The sequence below is a fragment of the Aythya ferina genome, assembly GCF_964211825.1.
Source record: "Aythya ferina genome assembly, chromosome: 2".
NCBI classification, from domain to species: Eukaryota; Metazoa; Chordata; class Aves; order Anseriformes; family Anatidae; genus Aythya; species Aythya ferina.
Window position 1 is genome coordinate 144,576,344 of NC_140297.1, and position 14,221 is coordinate 144,590,564.

General features: G+C 34.2%; 1 protein-coding gene across 5 annotated transcripts in view; it reads right to left on the reverse strand.

Annotated features, from left to right (window-relative positions):
• The window catches only part of CSMD3 (CUB and Sushi multiple domains 3), a 684,493-nt gene that overhangs the window by 470,791 nt on the left and 199,481 nt on the right, over positions 1-14,221 (reverse strand). For all 5 annotated transcript variants that reach the window (XM_084509891.1, XM_084509890.1, XM_084509889.1 and 2 more), the window contains exon 5: positions 11,355-11,562. In XM_084509891.1, the coding sequence (XP_084366017.1) occupies positions 11,355-11,562 (208 nt within the window). The remainder of the gene's footprint in view (positions 1-11,354; positions 11,563-14,221) is intronic.

Sequence of the window (14,221 nt, forward strand, 5' to 3'; positions counted from 1 at the left end):
ACCTTCCTTTTTTGTCTGTTTGATTCAATACTTATACAATCATGTAATTTATCCAACCAGATTTCTTTGTTAGTAATTATGACACCTATTTTTTTGGAATGCTAGGGCATCAGGTTCTTCCCTTGAATCTCCTCTCCTGTCTACAGACATCTTAGATTTTTAGCTGGTTGCCATGTGATTCTCTCCATTGGCACACTACTTCTAACTCTGATTTTTTTTTTTTTAGTCTCAGACTTCATTCATTGGTCCATGGATCTTTTTAATGGAAAATCTGAACTACCCAGATGTAAAAATCAACTGGTTTTCAGTCTGGACGCTATTGTCATGAATTATAAGTCACTAAAATTTAAATCCAAGTGTCATATTTCAGCAGCTAAAGAAAAATTAGAGACCAGAAATACAGGATGTATTGCTAAGTATTGCATTGCACTGTGTATGCAGAACTAAGCAACTGAAACAACCAGGTACATTTTTACCTTTTTCTGCAGCAGTTAGAGGCATTAAAAAAAAAAAAAAAAAAAAAAAAAAAAGGAATAGGTATGCTGCTTTAATTTAGAGTTGCATTAATTTTTAAACTAGCACATAACTGAAATCACAAGCCTTATTTTGTATTGAATCTTTGTAGAACAGGATAGCGAAGTGTGCTGTTCTACTTCACAGTTTTGAGGACTCTGCAGAGATGGAACTGTAGCATTCCGATGTATGTCAATAAATGCTTAATGCACAGAATATAGTAAAAAAATAAATAATCAAGAACACTTACCAAAGCTATAGTTCAATGTTTATCAGAATTTTCAGTATCGTTCATCTAGCCAGTTTAAATTCAGTAACAATTTTGAGGAAGTTGGTAGCAGGTTCATTTGTAATTCAAAATAAAATAATACTCTATGCAGGGTTAGCCTTTGCTGCTGTAATAATCATGTCTCATTTTTCTCTCACTGTTGCTGAACTCTACATATGCAATTCCCTCAACATTGTAATACTTCCTGAATTCCATTTTATTAAGGAAATTTCCCTTTATTATAATTACTCCTTCTTGGGAAAAAAAAAAACAAAAACAAAAGAACAAAAAGAAATGTTCCTGTATTTTAGGACTGAATCTCAAAATCTTCTAAATTATATAGAATTTGAAAGTTTTGTTACAATGTTGTTAGCTTCAATTGAAGGACTTTTTTTTTTTTTTTTTTTTTGAAAGACAAGGTGTCAGCTACCAAACAAATTAAGCCATACTGCAACAGTCCATCAGCCATCTTGCCCTTAACTTCATTTGGGAAATACAGGGCAGTTCTTGCTCAGCAAACATGGTTAATGGTAAAAATTTATCCTCTGACATAAAAATAATGGGGAAAAGCAGCAGTGAAGCAGTGCAATGTATCCACACAAAAGATGCCAGAACCTATGTTATATGCTTCACAGAAGAGAGAAAATGTACTATGGGGTAGGTATTTTTCTGCTGATTCAAATATACCATCCAACAGTGAAAGTCTGAGTACAGAAAAGTCAGACTGAGAGATATGAAGGTTACAATTGTGGTTTTACCCTGCTGGAGAGCTGAGCTCCATCCGCCAGACCCACTCTCTCACTTCCCCTCCTCAAAGAGAAAGGGAGAGAAAATAAGGGTTGAGGTAAGGACAAGAGAGATCACTCAACAACTATCATCACAGGCAAAACAACCTCAAAATATTAATTAATGTAAATTATTACACTATTACTAATAATCTAGAGAAGTGAGAAACTAAAAACAAACTAAAAACATCTTTCCCACTCACCCTCTTCTAGCTTCTCCCCCCTGAGCCACACAGGAGAGTGGGATGTGGGGCCTGTGGTCAGTCCCTGATGCTTCATCTTGGCTGCTCCTTCATGGTCACTTTCTGCTCCTGCTCCAATGTGGAGACCCTCCCATGGGATGCCATCCTTCCTGAACTGAGCCTTTGTGGGCTTCCCACAGGCAGCAGCTCTTCAAGAGCAGCTCTTCTCCATTATGGTTCCATACCATGGGGTCCATCTGTCAGAAGCAAACTGCTCCAGAATGGGTCCCTCATGGGCGGCAGCTCCCCCCAGCCCCCCTGCTCCTGCGTGGGCTCCTCTACACGGGCTGCGGCTCCGGCCTGGGGCCTGCTCCTGTGGGGGCTCTCCACGGGCCGCAGCCTCCTCCAGGCCACATCCACCTGCTCCACCAGGGGCTCCTCCACGGGCTGCAGCATGGGACCCATGGTCTGCAGGGGGACAGCCTGCTCCACCTGGGGCCTCTCCACAGGCCACAGGGAAACTGCTGCTGCCTGCCTGCAGCACCTCCTGCCCTCCTGCTGCACTGAGCTTGGTGTCTGTTTCTCACTTCTTGCTGTCCCAGCTGCTGTTTTGCAGCAGGTTTTTCTTTGTTTTCCTTCTCTTAAATCTGCTTTCACAGAGTCACAAAGAACATTGCATATTGGCTTGACTCTAGCCAGTGGCGGGTCCCTTTGGATATGGATGAAACTGGCCCTAACATGGGGCAGTTTCTGGGCCTTTCTCAGAGAGACCCACCCCTGCAGTCCCCCGCTACCAAAACCTTGCTACTAAACTCAATGCAGTGACTTCCGTAGAAATATCCCAAAAGTCTACTTAGCCAAGAAAGAAGAGCAGGTTTAACCAAAATATATAAATATCCTCATTAATGAGCTCTTTAATGAAGGGAATAAAAAAGTCCAATAAGAATCCTGATTGGCTGGAAAATGAAACCAGGAAAAATTACATTAAAAGTATGGCTTACATCTTAAGAATGATTAATACCTATGTAAGCACTAGATAGCTTCTCTCAGGTGAAATAGTAGATTCTGTATTTGCTGTAGTCTTAAGTAATGTCTTGGCAGCTTTAGTTAGTCTTATCACAAGCCTTAGATGAAGGCAGAATATTTTTATAACATAAACTGAGAAGTTCTGAAGTTCAGCCCACAAAATGTCTTACAGATGCAAAACTTTGGCTCTTAATCCTGATATATCCCAGTTACGATGATTTCTTTGTTTTGCATGTCATGCAAAAATCGCTTACTGACAGGTCTGGAATTGTAATATCTTTTATAATATCCATCATATCCTTGAAGGTATGTAAAAATGTACGTACTGCTGTGTCAGATCAGCAATACACCAAGACTAATGTTTGTTTTTTTTTTTCTGAAAATAAGTAATAACAGATAATTCACAAGGAGTGTCAGAAAATGTGATTATACAGAAAGAAATTCATCCCTTCATATATCAAAGCTTCCAGTAACTATGGACTGTTAGCTTCTCAAATTGAACCCTTCAAGCAGGCCTTTACATTATACAGCCTTTGATAAATTCTCCTTATATAATTTTTATATCCATTTTCAATCTATTCATAATTTTGCTATCTACAACATCATGTCAATGACTTCCACAACTCAATTATGTATACTACAGAAAAGTGCTACCTTTTGTTTTAAAACAGCTGTCTTATAAATCATTAAGGATCCCTATTTATTCTACTATCAGAAAACATAAATAAACATTACTTATTTATATTTATATTACCTGACATATAATATTAAATTTTTCATGAATGGCTTTCTTGTCCTTTTTCACTCATTTCTTTTCAAGTTTTAATAGGCCTATTTTATTCCTCTTTATAGATATTGTTTTTCATATCCGTTTTCATGTTTGTTTGTTTGTTTGTTTTCCGATTTCTGTACTGTTTCCAATTTTACTATACCTTTCTTGACACAGGATATCAGAGCATTAACATTGTTCAGGAAGTAGGTCACAGGGAAATTACAATTATCTTCCAAATGTTGACATTTTAAAGTTATACTTAGATGAATTTATGCTCAGGTTTCAAAATAATGAAAATTTAACTATTCTATTTTTTGAAACACCTACAAACTTTTAACCTTAAATATAGTTTAAAGTTGCTGGGATAGAATCATTTATAGAAACTGACACAATTTCTGAGCAAGCTTAAAAAACAAAACAAAACAAAAAAAACTTTGGGCTTTTTTAAAAATTATGTTTATTTTTATTTATTTATTTTCAAAGCTCTAGTTTACTGCATTTTGGTGGGGTTTTTGTTTGTTTGTTTCACTGGCATGACCTACTGTATGCAGAAAAAGTAAACCAGAATGACTTATTTTCTTTTTTACTAACTATTATGTCATGACCTGTGTGACTAAGCTGTGTGACTAGGCACCGGATAGCATGTAATTACTAAATCTGCTCTGACACTGTGTCGATCCTTAATAGAAATTGTTATCTTAGGTTCATAAACTATTTAATGGCTGTTTAATGGTTTACTTTATTTGCACCCATTCCTAAAATGATTTTCCCAGGCAAAACAATGGACAAGCATAAAAAAAAGGAAGCAACATCTGAAGCTCTGAGTAGACCATAGGCCCCATATAAGCAATGCTTTATCTTATTGTCAGGATTTATTCATGGAGGCACAGGGTTTCATTTACATATCTGAATTCCACTTTTGACTGTTGTGGCCTGAGACATAAAAGTTGAATGATGAATGCATACAGCTTACCCAATGTACTGATTTTTACCTGGAATCTATAAGCCAGAGTGATTTGGATCTTTTGTCTTGAGGTCTTTTGCTTACTTTGCTGAATAAGGCAAATAGAGACCATGGTAGGGACAGAGAACACATGGGAGGGAAGTGTGAAACCTATATGAATGACAGATGAAACAAATTTGATAATTACACAGTTTTTGTTGGTTTTTCTTTTATTTTCTTTTATTTTTTATTTATTTTATTTTTTTTTTTCTGCCTTTTTAAAGCTTTATGTTCTCCTTTGCTTTATGTGTAATACTCCTTCCCTCACTAATGGAAGGCTGATGAATACTAAAATGGGGCTTGTTTCAGCCTTTGAGATATGCCTGTTCAGTCACTGATGTCAAGACAGCAGCAGTGTCCCTTGCTACTTAATTGTCATCCTTAGACAATAGTAAATGACCACACCAAATCGAGTGCAGTATTCTGCTTTAGTAAGCAAAGTGAAAGCATATCCTGTTAAATCTTTCTAGCAATCTTCCCATCTCTCTATTTTATTTTTTTTTTCCAGAAACCACTGAGTCAGAGACTCCAAAATATTTTTTGTGCTTGCTTTTATTACAGCTCACGGTACTTAATAATTCATTAGTAAAACACCCTAGAACTAGACTATCATTTATCTCATTTATCTGGTTCTTACAAAAAAAAAAAAAAAAAGTAAAAAAGTTACAGATAAGCAATACTAGAAGCACTCAGGGCTGCTTCATCCAAGGAGGGTTTAAAGGGGCCATGGAAGTGCAGAGACAGCAGTGATTAAATCTTTGCACAAGTGGGATGGTAGAAAAACAAGAATACTTTCCTACTGGGTAAGGAGTCTTGACAGTTCTTTCAATTTGTTTCTGAATGTTGGTAAGACTTTGGGAAATGGATCCAATCCTATCTCTGTCGAGTAGAATGTACCAAGAAAGTCTGTCAGGTGTATAACTGCTCATTTGAAAATTGCTTTTGGATAGCTCTTTGACTTCAGATGAAAATAACTTCATACATATTAATTAGCACCACCATCATCATAAAACCATGCATATTCAGATAAGGCTTGTTCACTTTTGCGCTACTCATGAACATAGGAAAGGTAAGAAATTAGGAGTGATTTCAGAAATCTTAACTCACTTCAAGAAAAGTGCATTTTACTACCATTATATACTTTTTTTTTTCTTTTCAAAAACAACAACAACAAAAAATGCTGCCTTCTTAACATTGTTTACCTTAATTGGAATCAAATACTGCACACCGTCATGAGAATAAATTTCTAACTGTAAAGGAAATCAACTATGTGAAGTCTATGCCTACCAGGTTAAAAATTTGCATCTCTTTATGGATGTTGTCACTCAATCTACAGTACCTGAGACCAAAACAGTTCGGGCCTTGTTTTGAAAATAAAGTGGTCCTATTCCTTCAGGAACCAGCCTTCCACACCCAATGTGCCTCAATGTTCTTCTCAACTCTTGTGCTACCTTCTCAGTAACATTGGAACAACAACAACAGCAAAAAAAAAAAAAGGTTATTTTTCATCTGTATCACTTCCTGGTGCAATTTCTTTGTTAGTATACAAATGCCTGGGCCAAGAGGTGGGGATGAACTGGAAATTGGAGTGGGAACTTAATTTTCAAAAGCAGGATCACTTTGTGTCCATGTAAAGTGTTAATTTGTAGCACAATGAATCTGCCTAACTCTGTGACCATGTTTGACTCCATATGTGAACCATTTACACACTGTAATCTAACAAGCAGCTGTCTCACTGTGGTGGTTTCACACAGAGCATAGCTGCACATCAATCACCATTCTCTCACTTCCCCTCCTCCTCCTCAAGAAAAAAAGAAAAAAAATTGTTTGGGGAGAAAATATGACGAAAAAAGGTTCAAGGGCTAAGGCCTGGGAGATTGCTCACCAATTACCTTCATGGGCAAAACAGATTCAGCATAGGGAGATTAATATAATTTACTGCCTATTACTAACAGACTAAAGCAGTGAGAAACTAAAATTTAACTAAAAACACATTCTTCCTCTTTCATCGTCTCTACCTCCTTTGATCAGCACAGGGGAATAGGGAATAGGGGGTTGAAGTCAGTGCATAATTCTTCATCTCTGCTTCTCCTTGATCTTCACTTTCCCTGCTCCATTGTGGAGTCTCTCCCATGGGATGCCATCCTTCCTAAACTGATTCAAGATGGGCTTCTCACAGGCAGCAGTTTTTCAATAATTGTTCCAATATGGTTTTGTATCATATGGTCAATTCTTCAGGAACAGACTGATTCAGTGTGCAGGTTCACAGGCTGCAGGTCCAGTCCAGAGTCTGCTTCTGTGGGGGCTCTCTGTGGGCTGCAGCCTCTTTCAGGCCACATCCACCTGCTCCAACATGAGCTCTTCATGGGCTGCAGCATGGAGATCTGCTCCATAATGGTCCTCTCCACAGGCTGCAGGGAACTTGTGCTGCATGGGTGTGGTCTGGAGTGATCTTTGCAGCTTTTCAGAACTTAAAAGGGACATACAAAAAAATTGAGAGCAAATCTTTGCTCAATCAGATAATGATAGGACAAGGGGGGAATGGTTTTAAACTAAAAGAGGGGAGATTAGAGATTAGGAGGAAATTCTTCACTCAGAGTGTGGTGAGGCACGGGAACAGGTTGCCCAGAGAGGCTGTGGATGCCCCGTTTGTGGAGGTGTGTTCAAGACCAGCTTAGAGGGAGCCCTGGGAAACTGACGCCACTGGGTGGCGTCGCTACCTATGGCAGGGGGGGTGGAACTAGATCTTTAAAGTCCTTTCCCACCTGAGCCACTCTAAGATTCCATAATTATTTGATATATGCCATTTTACATTGGTTGTATCTAGATTTCTACAGGAAAACACGATAATTTAACTAAAACCAGATACAGAGTAATGATCTAGACAATCCAATACTTCAATTTACTATGAAAAATTCTAAGTGTCCCTTACATCTTAGCAAGGTCAAATAGCATATATTTTGAAATTCCCAAGAATACACTGTCAGTAAGAGAGATGTGAGTTATTTTGCTTTAGAAAGAGTAATTGCATCTTATTTGAAATTTCTCTTTGCGAACTGAGAAAATATTTTGTATGAACATGCCAGTGGTGGGTCAAATGTTAAAACTGCACAGCTTTTCTTAGAAGTGCATTCCTACACAGAGAGAACAGATCTGAATACTTTGGATTTTTTTCCTTTTGTCAAGGCAGAAGTGGAGTACATTTTCTTTACAGCAGTTGAGACACCCTGCTATGCTCTCAAACACCTTAACATTAATGCACATCTTCATGTTAACAAATAATAAGGTAGTTGCGTAATTATATGCTCTTTGGAAAAAAAAAAAAAAAAAAAAAAAAAAAAAGTGATCCTAATTCAGACTATCACAATAGCTCTCTGAATGAGAGCAGTAAGCCTAAAATTTAATGACAACTACTGCCTTCTATTAGAAATAGCAAATAGTAATCACTTTCCAGTATACTTACCAAAATGCATGGGTTCATTCAAAACTAATAATCATTTCAAATTCAATTAGTCTAATACTCTTGCATAATCTTTTTGTAAAAAGCAAGCTCCAAATATGTAGGAAGAGAAATTATCAATTTGGTTTTCAAAAATAACTAAATTAAACCATAACTGAGAATAAAAGATATATTTAATGCATTCTTAGGAATACAAATATATATTTCACATTGTCATGCATTAGGAATGCATGACCATTCCTAATGCATGACAATGTGAAATATATATTTGTACTGGGTCTGCTTGGAATAGAGTTAACTTTCCCTGCAACAGCCCATACAGTGCTGTGTTCTGCAGCACCAGTTCTGGGAGGGAGCTTCTACCATTCTATACAGTTTAACTAGTCTTAACAGCTGTTATAACAATTTAGAGTAAAGTATGTGCTGGAATTGAGGACAACCACATCAAAGCAGCCTAGAGAATCATTCCAGTTTTTTACACACTGAGTATAAACTATTTGATTTAAAATGAACAATAGCAAAACAAGAGACTGAAAAATTGTAAGTGTCCTAAACATAAATGTTAGAAAACTCATGTATTTTCAGAAACTCTCTGAATGTTTAACTGAACTTCCATATACTGGAAAAATTGTCTCAAAATGAAATTGCTACTTTTTTTTCACCAATGAGTATCTCAAATCCTAACTTTTCATTTAGATAAAAAGGAATGTTTCATTAGATCTCATTTCAGTTTTTTGTTCTGTTGAGAAAAAAAAAGTTGAGAAAAATAGTTTCCTTAAACTATTAATATTCTGTCAATTTCACTTCCAAAATGATAAAATAAATAAATAAAATAAAATAAAATCAATCATCTTTCTTGAAATTATGAAATGTCAGAATCAGGCCTTGACACCAGACAGAAAAAGACTGAAAGGTATCTATGCAATTTTTCACAGTATTTAATGAAAATGTCCTGTTAAGATTTTCTCAAATAAAAGACCTGGAATAACTGAAATATCACAATGACTGAGTGGAAGATTATGGAAAGTTATCACTTCAAGAAGAATTCCTAGACATTTCTGCTGGATAACCCTGGACTATCAATTTTAAATATATTCTTGTTCATTGTTTTTCCTAGAAACAGAAATTATTTTGTTATACAATTAGGTGTGCTGAAGGAGAATAGTTTTGTTGTTGTTTTAAATCAGTAGGTATAATAGTCATGTAAAGCAACAAAATGTTTAAGAAATGATTCTATACTACTACTATCCAAATCAACCAATATGTTTTTAGTAATTTTACAAATCAGGTGCTATTTGTTTTACAGAATAACAAATAAATAAATAAATAAAAATCAAGAGTCTGGTTTTAGTTTTAGGACTGTACTCATTTGTACAGTTTATAAATTAAAATGTCATGAACTAAACCTGAAGCTATATTCTAAGGGGATATAAAATATAACCACTGTAAATCTAATTAACAAATTGTTGTTAATTAAGATTTCCAAATCTATTTTTCCCAGCATATGGGGGGGATAATTTTACATAACTGAATACATCAGTCTAATTTGGGGAATATAAATGACAATCTAAAAAAAGAATGTACTCTCAATCTGCTTCTCCACATGAGAAATTATTGAACTAGCATTGCAATTTTTTGTTTTGTAAATAGATAATATGAGAATTTCCACTTATAAAGTAATCTTGTTATATCATTTCAGTATAGACAAAGCCTTTTTCAAAAAAAAAAAAAAAGGTCATTGTTTGAAGCTCATGACTGAATACATAAAATGCATTCAAATATAATAAAATGCACATTTAGCTATTCAGATGGTTCATATTGTCAATATGTCATTGGTGTTACTAATTATTATTGTAATTTATTGTTTTAATTTTTTTTTAGTTGACAGTTAGCTCAAAAGATTTCAGTTTAACAGACTGAGAAATAAATTGCAATTCAGTAGTAGTCTAATTCAGGTAATTAACTATGTAGGTGGCAGTATGAATTAACAAATTATAAAAGACTGTTCAGTAAAGCTAAAATTCAGAGTATAAAATTCTGCTATGCACTGACATAATAAGGAATATATTTTATACGCATCAGTTATAGAAATTGAGTTTTGTTTTCAAAACAATATAGCCTAATATGCCATATTTTCTTATAAAATTTGAAATAATGTAGTTTACTGGGTTTGTGTTTTGGTTAGTTTTTTTATTTTAATTAAAAAATTAGAAAATAAGGCTCTACTGACAAGGGCTAGCCAATTGCTTGTTATCAAATGCACCTACCTATTTTGCATATCTCTCATAATGATATATGTAAACCAGTTAGGAACTTAAGATTTTCCTGGAAAGCATCAATGTTATTTATGGTTTTGTGTACCTCCCCTTCTTTGTGAACTGATAATATATTTAAACCAATACAACACACAAGGATTTTTGATATTCACATCTCTTCAGAGGAGTGTGATGTTGGTGCCATAAAACTACCAGGCCAGAAAAACACAGAATGCATCAGTTACTGCATTTTTTTTTTTTTCCAAATGAAGTGAGTCTGATCTTGAAAGAGTTTGTATACTGCTATTTCTTCTCCTTGTATTATGCAATGCAGTTACACTGAGATCAGGAATTGCAGACGCCAGCCTAGAAAAAATATTCTTGCTACTTCAAAGTCAATAAACAAATAGAAATTAGCTACAAATAGAACATAGCATATATACAACTAAAATAAAGACAAAAAGTGTTATGGCTACCCAGGGTGTTGTATCTCAGATCAGGATGAAAATGTGGACATTTGTACACTCATTTTCATAAGTGCAATACTGACAATATCCCCACCGTATTATAAAATGAGACTACATATATAGCTCTCCATGCAGAAACTCCTCTAGAGAGAACTGTGACCAACAGGTGTAAACCAGCTCTTTCCCCAGCTCTGTGCTGAAAAGACACCATTCACCTTCTGACATCCTGTAATTCCCTGAAGGTTCCACCAATCCTTACCATCACAACAGCCCTTTCCAATCTGTCTTAAAATATACATTTTTAATATGGTTAAAAATTAATATGGTTAATATGGTTAGAATGGATAGATCAGCAAACAAGGAGCTGAACAAGTCTACAGTGCCTTTCATATCAACATTCCACTCTTGGAATATATTTTGAAATTATTTTACAGATGCAGTTAGAATATGAATATACATCATATATATCAATATGTGCAACAGTAACAACTGTCTGCCCTCTCCCCCTTTTTTAGCTTTAAAAAAGCTTGATATATTAAGAAAGGCAAAAGTCACAAAAGTTATCCTTCCACATTTTCCTTCCCTTGTTTTTTACCAAATTAAAATTTTAGTGTGTAGCTTACCATATTGTAGGTGGTTCAGAACCTTCTACTTCCAAATAATCATATTTTTCTTCCATTTGGAAATCTGTAAATATGAGTGAGATAGTATCCCCAGGCTCTGCCACAATTGTCCATGTGCAATCTGCATTATTATGATACTCATTAGGAAAGTTGGGGCTTGATATGATACCACTGGATCCTCTCATAGTTCCTCCACAAGCGTCCTCAGCTGTGAAAAACAAAACAAAACAAAACAAAACTTAAATGTCATTAAAATCACCCTTCTCATTGAAAAAATAATGTTGCTATCTTTTAGGTGACCAATTATTTCATTTTTTTAACAAGTTGTACTTGAAATACTTGAAACTTCAGTGTTAATGAGTAGTTCCTTTAGTTTTTAATTACTTCAAATTATTTTAGTCAGCAAATATTTTTATAACCTACTTTTTATTATTTTTATTAGCATTGTTCCACTCATTTTACAATATCATGCAAAAATTTAATGAGTTCTTTTGCTCTAACCAAAAATGTTGTCACAAAATAAATTGAGTTTAACCCGTATTACACACAGTCTACACATGATGTGCAGCAGCCACATCATACTGAAAGAAGCATGAGAATCCTATCCAATTTACGCTACTTGTATTATTGTAATTGTATTTTTGTGACTCGTTAGAGATGATTAAGTACTTTCCTTCAATAATCTTTTCAAACTCTCAAACAGCTGATCAGTTTTCAAAAGAAAGCCATTCCTGGAAGATTTCCCAAATGTCAGACGCAAGACAATTTCACAATTTCACCATAAAAATGTTTACATCAGAGTAATTTCTTTTCCTTTCTTTTCTTTTCTTTTCTTTTCTTTTCTTTTCTTTTCTTTTCTTTTCTTTTCTTTTCTTTTCTTTTCTTTTCTTTTCTTTTCTTTTCTTTTCTTTTCTTTTCTTTTCTTTTCTTTTTTCTTTTCTTTTTTTTTTTTTTTTATTCATAATTTCTTTCAAATGCAACCATTGAAATACTTTTTTTGTTTGTTTGTTTGTTTTTCTTTTCAAAATAAGTTTCCAAGTTTCCATTTTCTAATGTACAATCTTATGTTGGAAAAACTTCATTCTTTACTAAGGTAAGAGAAAATGACTGAATTGTTGTGTATTTTCTAGTTTACAGGTATAATATGCCTAATAATTCAAAAATTGTTTTTGAGGATATCATATCAAAAATATTTCTGTGAGTTAATAAAATTGATCCTGAATGTGGTGTTTTTAGATAACTTATATGGAAAAACCTTTTTACTGGATGGAAATACCATATCCCACTTTTTATCTCACTTATTCTGTTTATTAGCCAAATGTCTGAGACATACATGTACCTGAAAAGCAATTCTTGCTTCTGCTTAATTAGAACGTTAACACAAATAAAATGTGCCCTGAAACCTGAAATAAACAGCCAATATTGCTGAAAAATTAACAAGGATTTTTTTTTCTTTTTTTTTCTTTCTTTTTTTTTTTTTTTTCAAGGAGTATAGCATCACAGAACAAAAGCTATAAAGAATTCTGACTGATCGATCCTAAGGAAGAAAAATTTAAATAAATGTAACAGACCTCTTAATTATAGTAATTTTTAGGAGTTTAAAACAGCAGGCTTTGTCCCTTAAAAGTTTTGTTAGATTATTATGTATACGCATAGACCACCTAAAGTAAAAACACTTCTTGGGTTTAATCTTATTACTTAACCAGTGAATTTAGAATGCAATAAGTAAACAAAACTGAGGAGCCTCAACACATTACATGATCAGTTTCCTTACTGTGAAAGGAATAAAACTAAAACAGTATATGAAAGGTAATAATGAAGTTTGGGTTTTATGCATTGAGGAGCATCAGGAGAATAATTTTTAATTATTAGTTCTCAAAAGGAAAATTTCCATTAAAACAATGTGGAAAATACTTTCTAAATTACTTTGAAGGACCTTTATAGTTACATTTAATATTTATTTACATGTTTTATCATCTGCTGTTTTGAAAATGTTCTTAAAGATAAATTTTTTTAGCTAAATGAATTAAGCTTATGTAATCTGGGAAGACAAATAGTAATATGTGGAATAATTTTTCAATACATATAACAAGTTCAAAGCAGGAGATTAGGAGTATCATGCAACACTAGAGATTTTGGAATAGCTTTCCCTCAGACTCAAAAACAGAAATACTTTTGAAAAATGTTGAACTACAGAACTCATTATTTTTGCTTTTCACAAATGAGTTATGGAGAAACCTAGCCTAGTTCCCAGTAATATAAAAGCTGTTCATTAAAAACATTGCTCTACTATATTAATAGTTAAGAGAATAAATAGAGAGCGTGTTTAAAAATAGAGGCTGTCAATGATCAAGTCTGCTATTTCTGAGCTCAGAAATCTCTGCTTAGGGATTTTTGCCAAAATGTAATTTTGTCACCATCAACAAGCCTTGAGAAAACATCACATATTTTGGTCTGATTCGTGTAGCAAAGTGATTAAAGTGATACTAATATTTAAATGTTCTTAATGTAACCAAAAGCATACCATATATGTTCTTAGCCTTTGTAATGCAAGTATTAGCCCAATAACCAACAGAATTATTTTGCTGGGTTCATTTATCACTTCATCTATAGTATAATTTATATATTTTTCAGTTGGTTGGTTGTTTAGTTGGTTAGTTGGTTGTTTGTTGTTTGTTTTTGTTTTATTTTGCTTTGTTTTGGTACTAGTCTTGTAGTCAGATCCTCAAAGGCTAAGGGAAAGCCTGTCTGGGAAAGGGCTAAATAACATCAATGTTTATTAAACATCATGAAAATGTTTGGTACCTTAGACTGTGAAGTCACTGGAAAAGATAACAGGCCTTCAAGAAGGCTGAGAAACACTGAAC